Source organism: Callorhinchus milii, unplaced genomic scaffold (genome assembly GCF_018977255.1).
Source record: "Callorhinchus milii isolate IMCB2004 unplaced genomic scaffold, IMCB_Cmil_1.0 Scaffold12, whole genome shotgun sequence".
NCBI classification, from domain to species: Eukaryota; Metazoa; Chordata; class Chondrichthyes; order Chimaeriformes; family Callorhinchidae; genus Callorhinchus; species Callorhinchus milii.
The window spans coordinates 14,086,336-14,104,067 of NW_024704753.1; the positions used below are offsets into that span (position 1 = coordinate 14,086,336).

At 41.9% G+C, this 17,732-nt stretch overlaps 1 protein-coding gene across 1 annotated transcript in view; it reads left to right on the plus strand.

Moving 5' to 3' along the window:
• Positions 1–15,597, plus strand: part of p4htmb (prolyl 4-hydroxylase, transmembrane b) — a 31,242-nt gene extending 15,645 nt beyond the window's left edge. Inside the window, exons 3-9 of the mRNA XM_007890327.2 lie at positions 285–475; positions 1,225–1,321; positions 7,173–7,335; positions 8,732–8,917; positions 10,801–10,891; positions 11,924–12,047; positions 12,751–15,597. Coding sequence (XP_007888518.1) covers positions 285–475; positions 1,225–1,321; positions 7,173–7,335; positions 8,732–8,917; positions 10,801–10,891; positions 11,924–12,047; positions 12,751–12,962 — 1,064 coding nt within the window. The 3' untranslated portion in view covers positions 12,963–15,597. The remainder of the gene's footprint in view (positions 1–284; positions 476–1,224; positions 1,322–7,172; positions 7,336–8,731; positions 8,918–10,800; positions 10,892–11,923; positions 12,048–12,750) is intronic.
• The last annotated feature ends 2,135 nt before the right edge of the window (positions 15,598–17,732 follow it).

Consider the following 17,732-nt stretch of genomic DNA (forward strand, 5'->3'; position numbering starts at 1 on the left):
CAATAAAGTGTAGTGACTGTGTGATTAAAAAGGGAGTACCATGTCTAAAATAATGTTGGAAAGGTATGTCGTCTGTGCTCCAGGCTCCAAGGAGATGTGTCTAAGAGCAAAGTGGTATTCGCATAAGTATTCTAGAAGTTACCAGTGTATAAACTGTACGGTTATCATTTATTTATCCTCCCAAACTAAGAGCAGAAGAAGTGAAAAGGCAGAAGAAAGATGTTGTGCATCTTTTACTGTTTATTTGCAGACTTTTTATTCTCACCTTTTTTTCCCCGCCTCAGAGGTTCCCAGTTTCCTTTCGGAGGAGGAGTGCAAGCTGATTATCCACCTGGCAAAGCTGAAAGGTCTCCAGGAGAGCCAGATTATGCCCTCCGACCTCCAGCATGAGGCAATCGATGAGATGGATATCAGCAAGGAGGAGATCTTCAATCTGCTAGACTACAATCAAGATGGCCAGCTGCAGATGAAAGAGGTAGAGTGTTGGATTCGGGTCTCCTCTCCCTAAGAATTGTGATTCTTAAAGGAAATCTCTGGTTAAATGTCTGGTTAAAAACAGATTAAAGATTCAGATAATGGATACCTTAATATTGTTGGCCTAACTAATGGTGGCTGTCTTTTTATCCCTGAAGAGTTTCATTTGACATTGTTGATGTATGTTGACACTCTTGAAGAGCATGACTACAATTTGTCCAGTATTTTGCTCAGCTTTTAAATTTGACAATAAAATGGAAGGTTTTATCATAGGGAAGTTGCTGAATTATTCTTCTGAGTGAATCAGCTGATCTCATCTAGGATGGTAGTTGAGGCACAGTAGTTTGTTGTCTGGTTTAAGTAGGGGAGGTCGGACAGTGTTCTGACTCTTCATTACTGTCCTGGAGAGGGAAATTGCTAAACATGAATTTTGGCAGATGCAGCATTGGATTTGAGTGTAACAGGTTTGTGGTCAGGCTGAATTTGATTCTGCATTGCATTCGATATTGCATCTTTTACATTGGGAGATTGTCTCAAAGAGTTTTACAGGATTTACTGTAAAGTGTTGTGACTGTGTATTTTGTGGTTGAAACCTACAGCAATGTGGTTAGAAAGGCTCATGATCTGGGACATTACTGAACGTTAACCATCTATCTGACTTTCCAGTCCAGCATAAGTCATCTCTAACCTTCTGCCTGCCAGAGAGTACGGGATTACTTTATTAATACAAATGCTTTGTTACTACTTCAGGTTCTAACACTTTTGCGCTTTGGGGATAGCACATGGATTACACCAGAGACCGTCCAGGAGATCTACACAGGACTCAAAGCTGACCCAGATGGAAATGGTGAGAAATCTTTAACCTAGTTCAGTACAAACACAGCAAGCTGATCTACATTTGGATACCAATGGTTGACCTTGACTTTATATGATAGCATTCGAACAGACTAGCCTACCTGGTGTATGGCGTTGTAGCACATGCTGCCACATGCAGCACATGTTACCTTGCCTAAGTGGTAATTTTCTTATATGTGAATGTATTCATAAAATAAGTTACACAGTCCATTTATCCATTTTACTAAAGTGCCTGTTTCACTCTTTATAGGAATGGTAGCCACTGGAAGAAAGAAATTGGGATAGTGTTCCAGAAAATAACTGATGAGGAGATGATTGGGGGTGGGTGGGGAGTGTGTATCAAGAAAAGAGTGTTATGCAATTGCAGGATAGAGGGAATAGGAACCTTTAGTGGAAAGGGAGAGAGATACCAATCATAGAATGTAGATGTCATGACAATTCTAGTAATGTTTTTTGGGGGAACCAACTTTTACTGTAACTGTTGACTGCAGTTCAGAATTGGTTGATGCAAAATACTTGATTTCACAATGGATTTTCACTGCATTAGTTCACACTCGTGTCTAACCGGGCTCCAACAAATTACTGGACTTCCTGTGTCAGGATAGATTTATAAATTGATTTTGTCGTTTGCCCTGACTAATTGCAAGCGGAAAATGCTGCAGGAGTTCATTTTATGAAATCACAACGGATGCTGTGCTGTATCACTATGGTCGGTGCTTAAGAATGTCACTATTGTTACTACAGCTTTCTTTTTTGCAGCTGCGTTATTCAATGAAGGAAATAAATTTGAGACAAGCGGATGTGAGTTCAGTTGTAAGTAACAACTCAGGAATCTCCGCCGACTGCCCCATTTAAAACGCTCACACTCTGTGAACTGGGTTTGTCTATAATTTGAACCTCAGGGTGGCATTGAATGGAATCTTTTTCATTGTGATGTTGTGTGGTGCAATATCATATTTGATGCAACAACAATAACTTGCATTTATGTAACGCCCCTCACGCAGGTAGAGTTCCAGAGCGCTTGACAGTGGCGGAGTACGACCTTGAGCCGGGGGAGTGGGAGGTGACTGTAGGCGCGGTCGTATAGGAAGGACTTTTTAGGCACGACCTGAAGATGGAGAAGGAAGGGGCGATGCTTTATTACAGCGTTGAAATGCCTCAAAACACTTCATGGGATTCACTATAAAATATAGTAACTGTATTTCATAGGTGAAGGTGGTGGAAGAATTGATCCAAATCGAGGTTCTGTGAGCAGTCTGAATGGATTCACGGTCCCTTTTCTTCCTGCCCGTGTGTATGGTGGACTGTAATTGAAAAGGGCACCTAAAACATCAGATGGATTCATGTAGTTTGAGTCAGTGTGTGAGCCACAGTTAATTGTCGGTTTTATCAGATGCGGTTTAAATTTTAATTATTCTATGTAGTTTTGAATACTCTATAACGAGACTCAATACTCATTAAGAAAGTAACCGAGGAAAATTAAAGTCCATCTTCCCCTCCGAACAGGCTGCGATTTGTTGTTGCTCACTGTTACAGAGTTGCAATCGATCCCTTTTACAAATTCTTTATGTTCTAGCAGGAGGTTTGCATTTATGCAGATCTGTAACTGAATAAGAAGTGTTTTAGCACAAACAATCAGAATTTAGGTTTGGAATAAAATCTCCCCAACATCAGGCTCTGGATAAAACATTTGGTTTTCAAAGCCATAGATATGCATTAGGCTATTAGAAACTACCTGAGCTTAATCTCCTGGCAGGATGTATGCATAGGAAAACTGTGGACACTGGGAGGGGGCTGTGTGGTGGGTTAGCATATTATCTCTGGGACCTGAGTTGGAATCCAGCCCAGACAAAACAGGTACAAGCCTTCTGTCTTCTCTGGCTGAAATGTTTAGACAGTCTCCACCAAGTTCCTAGGTTTGAGTCCAAAACTGAAAACTTCCTATAAATTATGATGATAATCCTTGTATTTGATATAGCTCCTTATCACGTCGTTGAGACGTCTTAAGGCTCTTCACTGAATATAGCGTAAAGTGAATTGATTGTATATTTTATGGGCGAAACGCAGCAGCCAATTGCCCACAGCGGTATCCCACAAACAGTTGGGGATTGAGTGACCACCCAGTTATTTTTATTCACATTATTAACAATATAATACCATTATTATCATGTCTTTGAGATGCCTCAAAACGCTTCACAGAACATACTGTAATTGAATTGACTATCTTTTGTGGGTGAAACATGGCAGCCAATTGCGCACTGTCTCGCAAACAGTTGTGGATTGAGTGACCAAATTAATTTCTGCTCGTCTCCTTCTCTCTATACCAGTTACCTTCTCTTCTGCTTGACCTAGGTACATCTCCACCCCTCATTCCTGCCTCCAGCACACAAAACCTTACAACAGTGACCCTGCCTTATGTTTCTTGGGGTCAGGATGGGTGTCTGACTCATGAGAGGTCTCAGTTGTCTGATCTAATGCATCTTTGTGGAATACAGGCTTAAGAGGCAATGGGATTGCAACTTGAAATCCCAGGGGTTCAGCCTTTCACCAATTTGTACTGTTGATAAACCTATCAGTCATGTGAGTCACCTCTGTGAGTCATGCAATCCAGTCACTCCTGCCAAGTGAATGACCTAAATTGACCAGGTTATCCCTTGCTTTGTGCAGCACAAACTGGCTACCCCATATTGTACTAACTGCGGATTTTGTCATTTTAAAAAAAATAAAAACTAGGAATAGCACATTATGTTTTTTGCCCCAAGTCTCAAGTACTTGTATTTATTAAATTTCAACTGATACTCTTAATTCCTACGTAGCAACGTGGCATTCAGATAGTCAGCCTTAGGGGCATTCGATGCTGCTTCAAGGATTCGTTAAGACGTTTGTTGGTCTTTGCTTTCAACTTGGTATCCATGTCTTCCCGAGGCTTAGAGCAGCGTTTAACGTGCACAATCTTCTGTACCCTCCTCCTGAAGGTTGCATGGCGGGGTCTACGACTAATAATCCTCCTCCTTCGTCGCCTTCCCCCCCGGCATCTGGTTTTTCTCATCGTCCTTCTCCCACATCGTTTGCGTTGGCGACTGCGCCTGGAACGATATCTTGATTTGGTCATGGTTCTTTTGACTTTGACAACTGGTTGAGTCCTATCCCACCAATTTGAGATTTGTTAATGAACATTTGCCCCATCAAAGTACCTTTTATTGAGTGGGATCGCCATTGTTGAATGACCCAGAGTTTGGGTATCCATTATGATGTAAATTGACTTTGCCTTATAAGGTATTGATATGTCCCTCACCCCTCACCTTGTCTACCCTTTGACCACTCATTGATTGTAATTTCCCTGACACGGCTTTCATGCCATATATGGTCAAATTAATCACGTGGCTATCAATTTCCACTAGCCCCTGGTATGTTTCCTCCTGCTCGCTATTGCCACCCAAACCCACCGTTAGCTTTTCTTCTGCTTGACCACAATGCATCTCCACCCCTCCACACCAGAGGAAGTGGGGGTGGGGGCCTTGACGTACACACTAGACAAGCATCGGGGAATCGCTAGCCCACTCGCTCATTACTTGAACCCAACAGACAGGGATACATGTTCGATGCCAGCACTAGCCTGCACATCTTAAGCCCTTCTCAGCATACCAACAGCTATTCTGTCCCTGGAACTCCACTCCTCACACCAGAGCCAGCCACCCTGCCCTCACACCAATGACCTTGCAAGGTGTTTGACACACGCGGAAACCCGTGGGTCTGTCTCTTGAAGTTGAAGAGTCAGAGGCCACTTATACCAGTTGACAAACAGCTTTTACCATTTTTCTTTTGCAGAATGTCTTCAAACAACACTACATTCCTTCACGACACCTCACAGACATTTTTTTTTAAAAAAAGCTAATAAAACAAAAGTTTTGAATACTCTTTTGGCTCGTCTAGCAACTATGGCATCCAGTTTCATCAGTGAATCCCTTTTCTATTAAAAAAAAGGGCATATAATCTGGCCTGTTAAAATTAAGTAACACCACATATTGAGGTCTAGCTAATGATCACTTGGTGAATTTTCTGCAGGTCAGCCACTAAACTATCCAAAGGCTATTGGCCAAAGTGCTCGGGTTAAGCTGATACTATATTTTCATCCCAAGTATATCATGTCAGAAGAATTAGGATCAGGTAATCCTTCATTAAACAAAGGTCATTCCAGGCAGTACTGGGATCAGTGAGCACGTTCAGTGGGCTTTCATAGATAAAATATTAAACCTTTTTTAAAGAGCAGAATATGCCTTTTAAATGGAAAACATTGTATTATGGCTTAAACTCTGATTTAATGGTCAACACAAACACAAAAGGTCTCAAGTTTGCAGGCTGAATGCATACTTCCTTATAATGTTTTACCCAAAGCTTGATGTTGGGGAGATTTTATTTCAAAAATAAATTCTGATCATCTGTGCTAAAACACTATTTGTTCAGTGACAGATTTGCACAAAGACTTCTCCTGGGTTCCTCCTGTTCCATTTTCTTTACAATTAGCAGAAGGGGAGGAGGGGTGGAATGGGGGAGGGGGGGCCACATGTTAGTGTTGACTCTGCATCCCAAACCTTTCTGTTTAAAAATCCCAGTGTTTTCCATGTCTTGTTGCCACACTAGTTTCATACAATCATAGAATTATACAGCGCAGAAGGAGGCCATTCGGCCCATCGTGTCTGTGCCGGCTCTTTGAAAAGAGCTATCCAAATCAATCCAATTCCCCTGCTCTCTCCCACAGCCCTGCAAACTTGCCCTCCCCAAATAATGATCTAATGTTTGGAATGTATGAGATCCAAGTTTGCCTGCGAAACACCCAATCACTGCACTTTAGTATGTCCTATGGAAGGCCATTGGGACGTGTTCCTAATATGAAAGATGCTATATTAAATTTAAAGATTATTATTATTATTATCCACATGCAGCTCCATCATGGTAAACACTTGATTGCAGGTGTGGATACTGTGGCAATGGAGATAATAATAAACCTTGCATTTCAATGTTGCGCTTATCACGTTCTCAAATGTGTCAAAGCGCTTCACAGGATTTTACTGTAAACTGTAGCGACTCTGTTTGTAGGCAAATATTCCTCTTGTGCACTGGGATTTGAGGGCATTTGTTGGACAACTCAAGGGAAAGCTTCATCCAAACAAGAGGTGATTCACTGATCCGATGATGATAATAATATAAAAATAATCCTTGCATTTAATATAGCACCTTATTATGTCGTTGATCTGTCTCAAAGTGCTTCACAGAATATATTGTAATGTGGATTGACTGTGTATTTGTGGACGAAATATACAAAATTACCCCCCAAATAAGGCTTAGCAACTAAGTTGGGAATGTTTTTAGCATAAAGTGACTTAAGCAGCATTCTATATAAAGGCCATTGAGCTCTTATTCCATTTGAATGCTCTGCAGAGCAGATAACAAATGCAATATTGAGTGGAATTGATGGTGAAGATTGAGCTTTTGTCCCCAAGTGAGTGGCAGCCATAGGGGGTAGCAGGTCCATTATAAGATGTTGTCCTGCCACTTTGCTCTCCACTCAGTGGGTGGGAGAGGAAGAGTGGCACTCCCACTGCTAACCTGACTTAATCCACTATTGTGACTTCTGACCTACTGCTGGGATGGAGATACTGTAATTAGTCCCTAATTGTGTGCCTTGCCCATTATCGCTGGAATGACGACACACTTGGCAGGACAACACTTTGCTTACCTCTGAGTTTGGGCCGGGGAGGGGAGGGAAAAGATTTGCCTTGAAGTTGACTAGCTTGAGTTCAGGAGAAAATTGGCCAGAATTAAAACGTAACATTGCCTTTCAGGTTTACTGAGTCTGGAAGAGTTTAAGCAACTTAACACCAACGCTTTCCAGACATACCTGAGGCAGCACGGAGTTGAGAAAAGTGAGCTAGTACGTAACAGCAAGAATGCATGGCTGTACCAGGGAGAAGGAGCACATCAGATCCTGAGAACCCTTCGACACAGGTGAGCTTCTACACTGAATGTGGCTTCTCCCAATGGCCTGCGAGGTAAAAGCACTGTCTGGGCCATATCGACTGGAAGGCTGCAGGTTCGAATCCCTTCTTTTGTCAAATACCACCACAGAATCTTTGACAGGCACCCACCTGAACAGTCAGACAGGGCATCTCATCTGAACAAGGTCACACTACGCAGCACTGCAGAGTTGGGTTAAATTATATGAGTTCCAAGTCCTGTGTTATATAAATAACAGACATCAGGCTCCTGCATAATTTTACCTGATGTGCCATCGCTTCACTTAATTGGAATTGCAGTGAGATTGGAGATATTTCACAGTAAATCAGCTTCAATCCAAACAGCTCAGTCTGCCTGTTTAAGCCAGCTGTTTGACTTTCCCTTGCTTATGTTGCAAAATTTACAGTAGTTTTGCTCTTCTGGCTAATGTGTAACCTGCACACAATACAAATGGGACTGTTCGCACAACATCCAAACCCCCTCAGGCAATACGTGCAGAAGCAGCACTAGTTTACATGTGTACCATTAGTGTTACACTCACAATACAGAGCAAATGCTCGCAGGACTCCCTCAGCAGGGTATCATGCTACAGATAATGGGGTGTAAATTGAAAAGTCACAGTACACAGAGTTAAGAAAGGAGAATAATGGAAATCCAGCTGTAAGGAAGCCCATGATTACGCAAGATAATTATGTGGTTTTGCTAGTCTGTACATTAGTACATTTTATGAGATTATGAGTAATTCTGTTTGATGAGCAAACAGTCAAATTACCATCCCTAATTGAAGAGAATTTAGCTAAACGTACCACCTCAAGTCAATTCACTGTTTTTGTCAGACCTTATTAATCTCTGAGCAATGCAAAATGGCAGACAATTTTTATGCAAACAGGAGAGGTTGTCCTATCCGTAAATAGCAAAAAATATCTAAGGTTCAGCAGCATAGAAACAACTGTATCCAGCAAAATGTTTTTTCACCAAATTCTCTCATGTATTTCACGCAGCGGTGTGCTGCTCACCTCGCAGGGAGTTTGCCATCTGCCTTGTGGGGACTCAAGGCTGCTTGACCAGAATACAACCAACATCTTTTGGTCTGTGGAACTATATCACAACATGTATTTCTGTCTATACCAAAGAGGTCTGATTTGGGCTCTTTTGAACTCTTCCTTCTGAAATCCTAACCCTTCAGTCTTCCCATCACAGCATTAAGGGGTTTCTTCAAAAATCTGGAGTCCTAGGTTCATCTACACTGGTCACCCATCGAAACTCTCTTAAGAAGAGGGAACATTGAAGGGGTGGGGAAAGAATACAAATGTTATATTTCTAAGTGTGAGCGTGGGAGAAAGGGACTTGCGTATTCTTGAACTATTTTACACATGCTTTGTCTTAGGGTGATTAAGCTGACGAGGTTACCTCCAGAGATTGTGGAACACAGTGAGCCACTGCAAGTGGTGAAGTATGAACAAGGTGGACACTACCACGCCCACCATGACAGTGGACCGATCTACGCAGAGACCAGCTGCTTCCACACAAAACTGGTGTCGAATGTATCTTCTGCCTTGGAAACCTCATGTCGGTAAGTGACCCTCTGAGGGAAATCCCCTCTAATAAGGTGATTATTGAACTAATCCTGCATCCGTAATTTGCCAAAGATTGTGTGGTTATCCATTTAACTGCTAACCCAGAGAGCCTTTGAACAGAGTTGCTCAGCCTTACCGTATATAAAGCAAAATGAGGATATTTATAATTTTGTAAAAATGTAAATAATATAATTCTACGAGAGACACCCCAAAAGTAATGCTTCCTATTTATTTTGTGAGGAATAGTACGTGGTACAGTACAGTAATGAAAAACATATACAAGATAGTTTTATGTGTCCCGCTCCTCCTGTGAAAGTTGCAGCTAGATGGAGTCACCGATTCTGTGTAGATGCGAGTCTTGTAAGACGCTGCGTAAATCGTGTGAAAAGTGGAGAAAGTGAATTTCACAATAGATCTCACAGTGGGTGGCCGACAACAGCTGATAGTGAAGAGAATACACAGAAAGTTGATGAACTGATCCATAAAGATCGATACGACACTCAGCGGGAGTTGAGTGACAGTCTCGGTATCAGTCATCATGTCGGAGAGATAGTTATTGGTAACCTTAGTTATTGGTTACTCTAACATTTGCGCTTGGTGGGTTCCACGAATGTTAACAATGTTTCACAAGGAAATCAGAAAGGCCATTTGCTTTAGTTTCACTCACAAAATATACAGTCAGTTCACTTTACAGTATATACAGTGAAGCTCTTTGAGAAGTCTCAAAGATGTAACGAGGCACTATATCAAATGCAAATATTATTATTATTATTCGCACATAATTTTACCATAATGGCAAACTGGCAGTGGTTCCACTTTGGGGCAAGTGTGTAGATCGTAGTGGTGAGTGACTTTGTGGAAAAATAACTGCATTTGTGTATTTTAAACACTTCTTTTGTGCCTATCTTAAGTTTTGTATGTGAACAATTAAAGAATTTTGAGAAAGGAGGCATTACATTTTGGGTGTCCCTTATATATTAGGGTTAGGTTATGTATAATATATATATATCCTGTAGCTCAGTGGTTAGAGCACTCGCCCTGCAAGTGAGACACTTGGGTTCAATTCCAGGCAGAGCGAAACCTTGTGCAAGTTTCATTACTCCACGCACCTAATAATAATCCCTCCAAAACAATAATAAATTGGTCATTTTCAATCCACGACTGTTTGGGGGACACTGCTGTGCGCAATTGGCTTATTATTATTATTGTTATATTATATGTATAAAAAATTCACAATATATAAGATTCACAAAGAGCCACACCAGCCTTTGTGAACTGTTTGTCTTGAAATTTTGTGAAGCAAGTGCAGGTTTGGCTTTCTCCCTTAAGATTATGTTGAATGCCCATTGTGCCTTTTTCAAGTGGTTTCCAGAATGCAATTTCCATGGATATATTTACAGACTGCTTCCCCTTTCTTCTGGTTTCTGTTTGTTGAAGTGTCCAATTGCTCTCCATTTCTTCACTTCAAAATAATGATGATAATCCTTCCATTTGATATTCTGGGAGAACATCTCAAAGAGCTTCACAGTGAATGTATTTGTAGGTGAACACAGCAGCCATTTTGCGCACAACAATGCCCCACAAATAACTGCAAAATCAATGACCAATTTTATTTGGGAGAGTGTTGACCAGGACTCTGGGAGAAATCTCCTCTTTTTGAGTCATGCCGTAGGATCTTGGATGTCCTTGGATGAACAGGTAGACGGGATCTGGGTTTAACAGCTCATCCGAAGTACGGCACCTCCGACAAGAGTGTCGGTGCAAACCGTGACATCAGAGTCTTGACGTGGACTTGAATCCACAACTTTCTGATTCAAAGACGAGAGCGTAACCAGCTGAATTTTAATGATGGGATGACTGAGCCTTTTCTCCCCTGTAGGTATGTGACGGTGCTATTTTACCTGAACACTGTTTCTGGAGGAGGGGAGACTGCCTTTCCTGTAGCAGACAACCGGACGTACGATGAACTGGTAAATGCAAACCACCTTTTGAATATATCTTTTTTTCCTGACTAATCGCAATCCATTCTAGAACTGGCACGTAAACTTGGCTTCTTTGAGTTCTCAGTAGCTGGAAGTGGAGCTTTTTAAGTACGGCAAGAGGTTTTCTGTGCACGTCAGATACTCGGGTGACCTAAATATCTTTAAACTGTGTGGCCTTAATTCAGAACAGCCTGTCTGCACTTGTATCAATGTCAATCCAAATGTGTTGGCAGAGCATGAGAGTGGCAGGATTTACACTGACTCCAGACTCCCAGCACCTTATAATCTTTGCAATTAATATAGCGCCTCATCACGTCATCAAGATGTCTCAAAAGTTCTTCACAGATATACTGTAAGGTGGTGTGTCTGTGTGAATTTTGCGGGTGATCATGGCAGTCAGTTTGCGTACAGCAATGTCCCACAGGCTGTTCAAAAACCTCTGCCTGAACCCAATTTGATATAAGAAGATAATAATAAACCTACTATTTAATATAGCGCTTGTCATGATGAGAGGCTGTCTCAAAGTGCTTCATAGAATATACCGGTTTAAAATAATAATTTGGTCACTCAATCCACAACTGTTTATGGGATACTGCTGTCCAGCACCTTGGGACGTCCTCCCGACGTGAAAGGCGCTATACAAATGTAATCTTGTTGATGCTGCTGTTGTGTGAAATTGGCTGCCACGTTTTGCTCACAAAATATACAGTAAATTCACTTTACAGAATATTCTGCGACTCGCTTTGAGACCTCTCAACGATGTGATAAGGCGTTATGTCAAAGGCAAGGATTATTATTATTATTATAAAACTACACCTCAGTACAAACCACTGCTTTGGGAAGAAACTCAAATGTTCCTATGTCTTTAAAACTAGGTACTTGCCAATGAAAAGTTAATTGTTGCCATTTTTACTTCCTTGCTATTTTGAAGGTACTGGCTGGCCGCAGCTGTGGGAAGTCTCGCCCCGAGTCGCTCGATGCGCTGCACTCATTTCTTGTCCTCCAATTTTGTCTCCTCAGTTTTTAATCCAGAATGACACTGATTTACGGGACACGCGTAAAAACTGTGACCGAGCTAACCTCCGGGTGAAGCCGGTGCAAGGCACGGCTCTCTTCTGGTACAACTACCTCTCTGACGGCGAAGGTACTTGATCGCCGACACTAAGGCTCGACGGTGTTTTACAAGCTTTGTCGAAAATAATCCTTCCATTTCATATAGCGCCTTTCACATAGAGAGGACGTCCCAAGGCGCTGGGCGGTCCCAGGATTTGCATCCGAGCGAGAGGTGGGGCAAAGGGGGAAAGATGGCTGAAAGCATGGTCAAAGAGGAAGGTTCCCGAGCTGGGCCTTGAAGGAGGAAAGGGAAGGGGTGAGCTGAAGGGACTCTGGGACGGGGTTCAGGAAAGTGAGGGCTGTGAGGGACGTGAAGTGCGCCCCAACATTGTCCTGGAGCGTCAGCCTAGACACGGGGTTGCATATAAATTTGCGGCGTTCAAAACAGCATTTCAGACATTGCACATTATGTTTATACTTTGTTCTTCCTTTAAAACAGACCCTCTCCCACAGAGCCGGGGATACTCTGCTGCTATTGCTTAACTCGCCACAAGGAGGCGTGTGACAGCTGTGTTCTGTTTCTGAAAACAACTTCCCTTCCTGTGGGGGCAGTGCCCATCCTCTGCTTGGGACCTCCCTATAACAGCTCATGACAGCCACCGAGACCTGCCCTGCGCCTACTCTTATGTTAACGTCTGCAGCTAAATGTTTTTCCCTATTTCCTGCTTCTGAACGTCAATAACAGGATGTCAGTGATCTGTACCTAATTGTTTGTTTCCCTGATTTTCGTTCAGGTTGGGTAGGAGAACAAGATGAGTACTCGTTGCACGGCGGCTGCGTCGTCACCCAGGGAAACAAATGGATTGCGAACAACTGGATCAATATTGACCCAGATGTGCAACGTCAAGTCAAGTTCCAACAGGCGATTTCCAAATACACCAACGGAGAAGCTCCCGCCAAGTGGGCGATTGATAACATTTATCAGGATCTGCATGTCGAGCTGTGATTCCTCCTCCTGACTGGAATGAATGCCTTTCATGAATCGAATTTCCCAATTTTTCCCCACTCTCCCCTTTTTAGACTAAAAACTTTGAAGGTAAATTGCACTTATAGATTGTTTTTTTCACTTTGACTCGCTCCAGGTGAAGTCTTTTGCTTTCTCTCTCTTTCCCCCCCAGCTATGGCTGTCAGCAGCACACGCTATATCCCAGGTTAGAAAAGCTGGACTGGAAGCGGCCTCTCACAAGGGTTGTGCCAGCGCTGAGCTGTGCTTTCTCTCTCTCTCCTCATCTGGAAGTTCCTAGACTGTGCTCAACACTTCCCTTCAGCGCAGCCGGAGATCACCAATTGGGTTGTGGGGGGAAATCAGTTCATCATAGACCAGGGAATCAAACCTAAGGCTTTCATAAACTGTAAGGCTTGCTACCATAACACACTTGGCAAACCCACTGTGTAAGGTTGCTTGGACAGGTCTATTTCCTTACACAGGATATCATTCTCTTAAGCTTTCAGGACTTGTTTGCTCTGACATCCACGATTAGCAATGCCAATTGCTCTCATTATATTACAATGTGGTTATTGACCAAGTGAAAATAATTTATTTAACAGATAGTATTTTGAAAAGATGTTTCTACCTGTGGCTCAAAAAGGCTTAGTTGCCACTGATGTGCAGGTGTTTAATTTTTTTACATTTGTGTGAAAGTATTTTTACACTGATACAAAAGAAACAAAGTTTGTCATTTTATTTGGGGGGGGGGGAAAGGAATGGGGATAAATCCCAATTTTCCAATTCTTTCCTCATCCCCCAAATCAGGAGCCGGTTGGCACCACAGGATGGGGGAAGGGTTGAAGCCCCCATCCCCTCCTTACCTGATTGAGAAATGAGATTAATTTTAAGTGAGGTCTGGACCTTTGCGTTCAAACCCATCAGCAATCGATCGGGAAGCCAGTTCTCTTCTGTTGTGGCTCATTCAGGCCCATTCCCCTGTGTAAAACTCTTGTGTGTTTTAACACCCGACAAGATAAAGAGTGTTTGTCTGGCAGCAATATTTTTAGGAGGTATCAGAAGTGTGAAGTATTAAAACAAATTAAAAACAGGTAAAATGGATCAAGCTCCCAGATCGCAAGCAATAAGACTTGAAATATTTCCACAAAGCCCACTGCAGTGCGTAATTATTTTTAAAATACGAGATCTGAACACTTAAAATCCTTGCTCTGACTTCACCACAGTGCTTGCAGTTAAATCTCCTTAGAGGCTGCCTAACTTTGTCGGCATCCTGGCTTCCTCATCTCTGACTTGCATGTACTCGGAGCTTACCACAGTTAAAATGCTGTAAATGTCAGGCCACACCTCTGTCCCTTCCCCTCAGTCCACTTTGCACTCTTTATTACCTGATACTGTATTTGAGTGTGCATTTTATTCCAGTTAGTACCAGAAACTTTCTCTCGAAACAAGCTGAAGTAAGTGGATTCTAAGCTCTACTGTGGGTACCTTTTGATCATCCCTACTGTTTAGCATTTTTTAAAAAAAGTTTGTATTTTAGTGCATTTTATTCTCTTGTTTGACTGACAGTTTGCCTGTCCATCCCTTTCCATGTCTGGTAAGCATTTCCTCTTCATCCAAGAAATCCAGACATATTTGTTTTGCTGCTTTTAAGGAGGACATGCTGTGAATTTCCTTCTTCTGAGTTGGGACATTACAGACTCCCAACTTTCTAACTGGTCTGTGCACCTCTATTTCCACCCTACATCACATTTAATAGGTTGGAAGTTATATCAACGATGTATGCAACTGAATAATGGGCCAGGCTTCTACGTTTTGAGCTTAAGATGACATTTGTATCTGGAGAATTGCAATGATTTACAAATATTGTTGGGTTAGTTAACTGTAAAATGTCTACATGTCACTTGTTGCTATGTTTTGTGGTGGGTCAGACACCTGATAAAGCTGAGTGGGAAGGGGCTGGTGAATTTGGATGGTCTGGCTGCAGGCGCTGCTTTGTGCTGGTGTGCAGGTGAAAACAGATGATGAACTCTGTTCTGGCCATTTGTTCCCTGCGTTATTCAAAATCTTACAGCAGGTGAGGCAATTCCTACAGATTCATTGCATTAACTCAAGAATTCCTTGCACAGATAAATCATAAAGGACTAAGTGAAGGTAGAGGTGCAATCACGTTGAATTTGTTGTAGAATGTGAGGGGGTATTCTAATGGATTGCCCTCCAACTTGGCATATTTCCATGTAATGTGCTTTTGTCAATTTTTTTTCTAAAAACTGTGCACCGTTTGCAATTGTCATTATAGCACTATTTCAGGGGTTTCAGTTGCAAAGAGCTACATTCACTCAGTTTATTGGTGTCTCTATTCCCTTGGTTATTCCAAGGATGGACTTGACATATATCTGTCACTTTATTTTCTGAGTATACCTGAATCCTGAATTTCATCATTTTCACAGTCTTAAAGCTGATGTCTTAACATTTATGATCATGTACAATTTTTTGTAAAATTCTTCACCCCAATTTGCATTTATATGGCATCCTTCAAGAGGGAAGCGTCTCAGAGCCCATATCAGTGGTGTAGTTTGACGCTTAGATGGAAAGAGGGGGGAGGTGACTGAATGCGCAGTTGAGAGGAAAGTCTTCAGGTGTGATTTAAGGATGGGCAAAGAGGGGGCAAAGGGATATTAAAAGAGAAAGCAAAATAACAACAAGATTACATTTAAAATGCACAGAGAGATTGAGGCCAGGAGTTACAGAGATTTGAGGCATAGTTAAAGTTGTCTTTATATGGAAACTGATTTGTGTAGTGCTTTTTAAGAACTGTAAAAAAAATAATTTGAAATTAAGAGATTGAAGAATTTTTCAACATTATTGCATGAACTTACATTTTCAGACAATGGTTTTAAGGTTTACCGGTTTTCAAGCTACTTGTTTTTAAGGAAGCTGCTGTAACAATACAATGCAAACCTAACACACAGGAAGGTAACCAGTGGATATCTCAGAGCTCTACTTATTGTCATCTCTAAGTTTTCAAAGTTTCAAAAAAAGTATTTTTTTATTCCATTCAAAACAAAATAAAAACTACATTTTAAAAGAGAAATAATTTGGAAAGCTTGAAAGGAAATGCAGTATATTTATCTAATGTCACCCTCACATTGTGTGAGTTATTTATTAAAGGACATTCACATTTTACATTTAAAATTCACGTTTTATTTATATTTAATGAGTGACTCCCTGAGTTTCTACACTGAATCGTTTTGTGTTCCTATTTGTTTTAAGAACATTCATAATTTATTTTGTATTTATTAAAGTTATCCGTGTTTTATTTATATTTGATGCATGTCACTAACCTTGTTTGGTGGGGAAATGTGTGTCTCATTTGATTTCCCTCAGCATATTTAATGATAGACTTTGCACTCAGTCCCCCAAGACTGCTTGGGTTACTCAGGTAATTATGTGTGAGCTTTCATCTGAAATCCAATGCGTTTCTTGTCCATCCTGCATGTATAAACTCACTGAATTAGTGTAATTTATTGTACTCTGAATGTCTGTCCCAGTCTTTACTTGATTAATGTTCAACAGTAAACAAAATCATTAAAATCTGACCTCGTTTGTATTTATTGCTATTTACACGGCAAATTTTGCAGCAGTGGTTCAGTATTCAGTGATATCATTTGAAAAATATTCAGATTAATGTTTAGAACATCTTTCATACTTTATGCAGACAAATGCAAATTTCACTCTTTTTCTTCAACCACATTTCATCAGCTCTACAGGACCTCACCTAAGTATCAATGTTCACGTGTGAACCTTTACTGTGGTTTAACCTTAATTTACACTGCATGCTAACACAATGCTCGACATTAAAATGTGCAATACGGATCATAAGATTGGTTTGGATGAAGAAGGCCCTTCAGCTCATTTTATCTCACACTTCCAGAACACCCAAACTATAATAATAATCCTTGCATTTGGTACAGCACCTTATCAAGCCATTGAGATGTCTCAAAGCGCTTTTTACAGAATATATTGTAAAGTGGATTGACTGTGTATTTTGTGGGTGAAACGTGGCAGCCAATTGCGCACCGCAGTGTCCCACAAACAGTCATGGAATGAGTGACCGCATTTTTTTTTGAGGGATTATTAGCCCCGGAAAGCGATCCGCCAATCAACTAAGAAGCGGGGTCCTACTTCCTGCTCGGTAAACAGAGGCTTGGTAGAGTAAGGGAACCTGCCTAACGTTTCGCCCCGGAATCGAACCCAGGTTCTCTCGCTTGTGAGTTGAAAGTGCTGACCTCTATGCTACAGGATTACAGGCTTCCCATTACAGCATCGAGCCGTTTCTTAAATGAGCCCCAGTGCCCTGGCCTCAACCAGCCTTCCCATCCATCAACCTGCTCCAACAACAGCGATTCCACCTCAACTAACGCCACCCCAACCACCCAGACCCGAGGCAGAACCTGGCACTTTCCTCCCGCAAGTTCCCAGGTGCGATCCTTTGTCTGGTGACTTCCACCACAACAACAACAACAACAGCAGCAGCAGCAGCAACCAGATTCCATTTATAGAGCGCCTTTCACGTCGGGCGGTGTTCACTTCAGGAAGTGTCGGGGCATTAAAATTGGCACCAATATGCCTCTGAGCTGGGATCAGGAATACCGGCCAGGAATCCCACTCCCGATTTGCTCCCCAGTAATTGCGGTTTGGAAGCACATGTGTGGAGGTTGAAGTGGGGGGAGAGCGGGGAGGGGGGGGGGGGGGAGGGGGGCATAGTTGGGT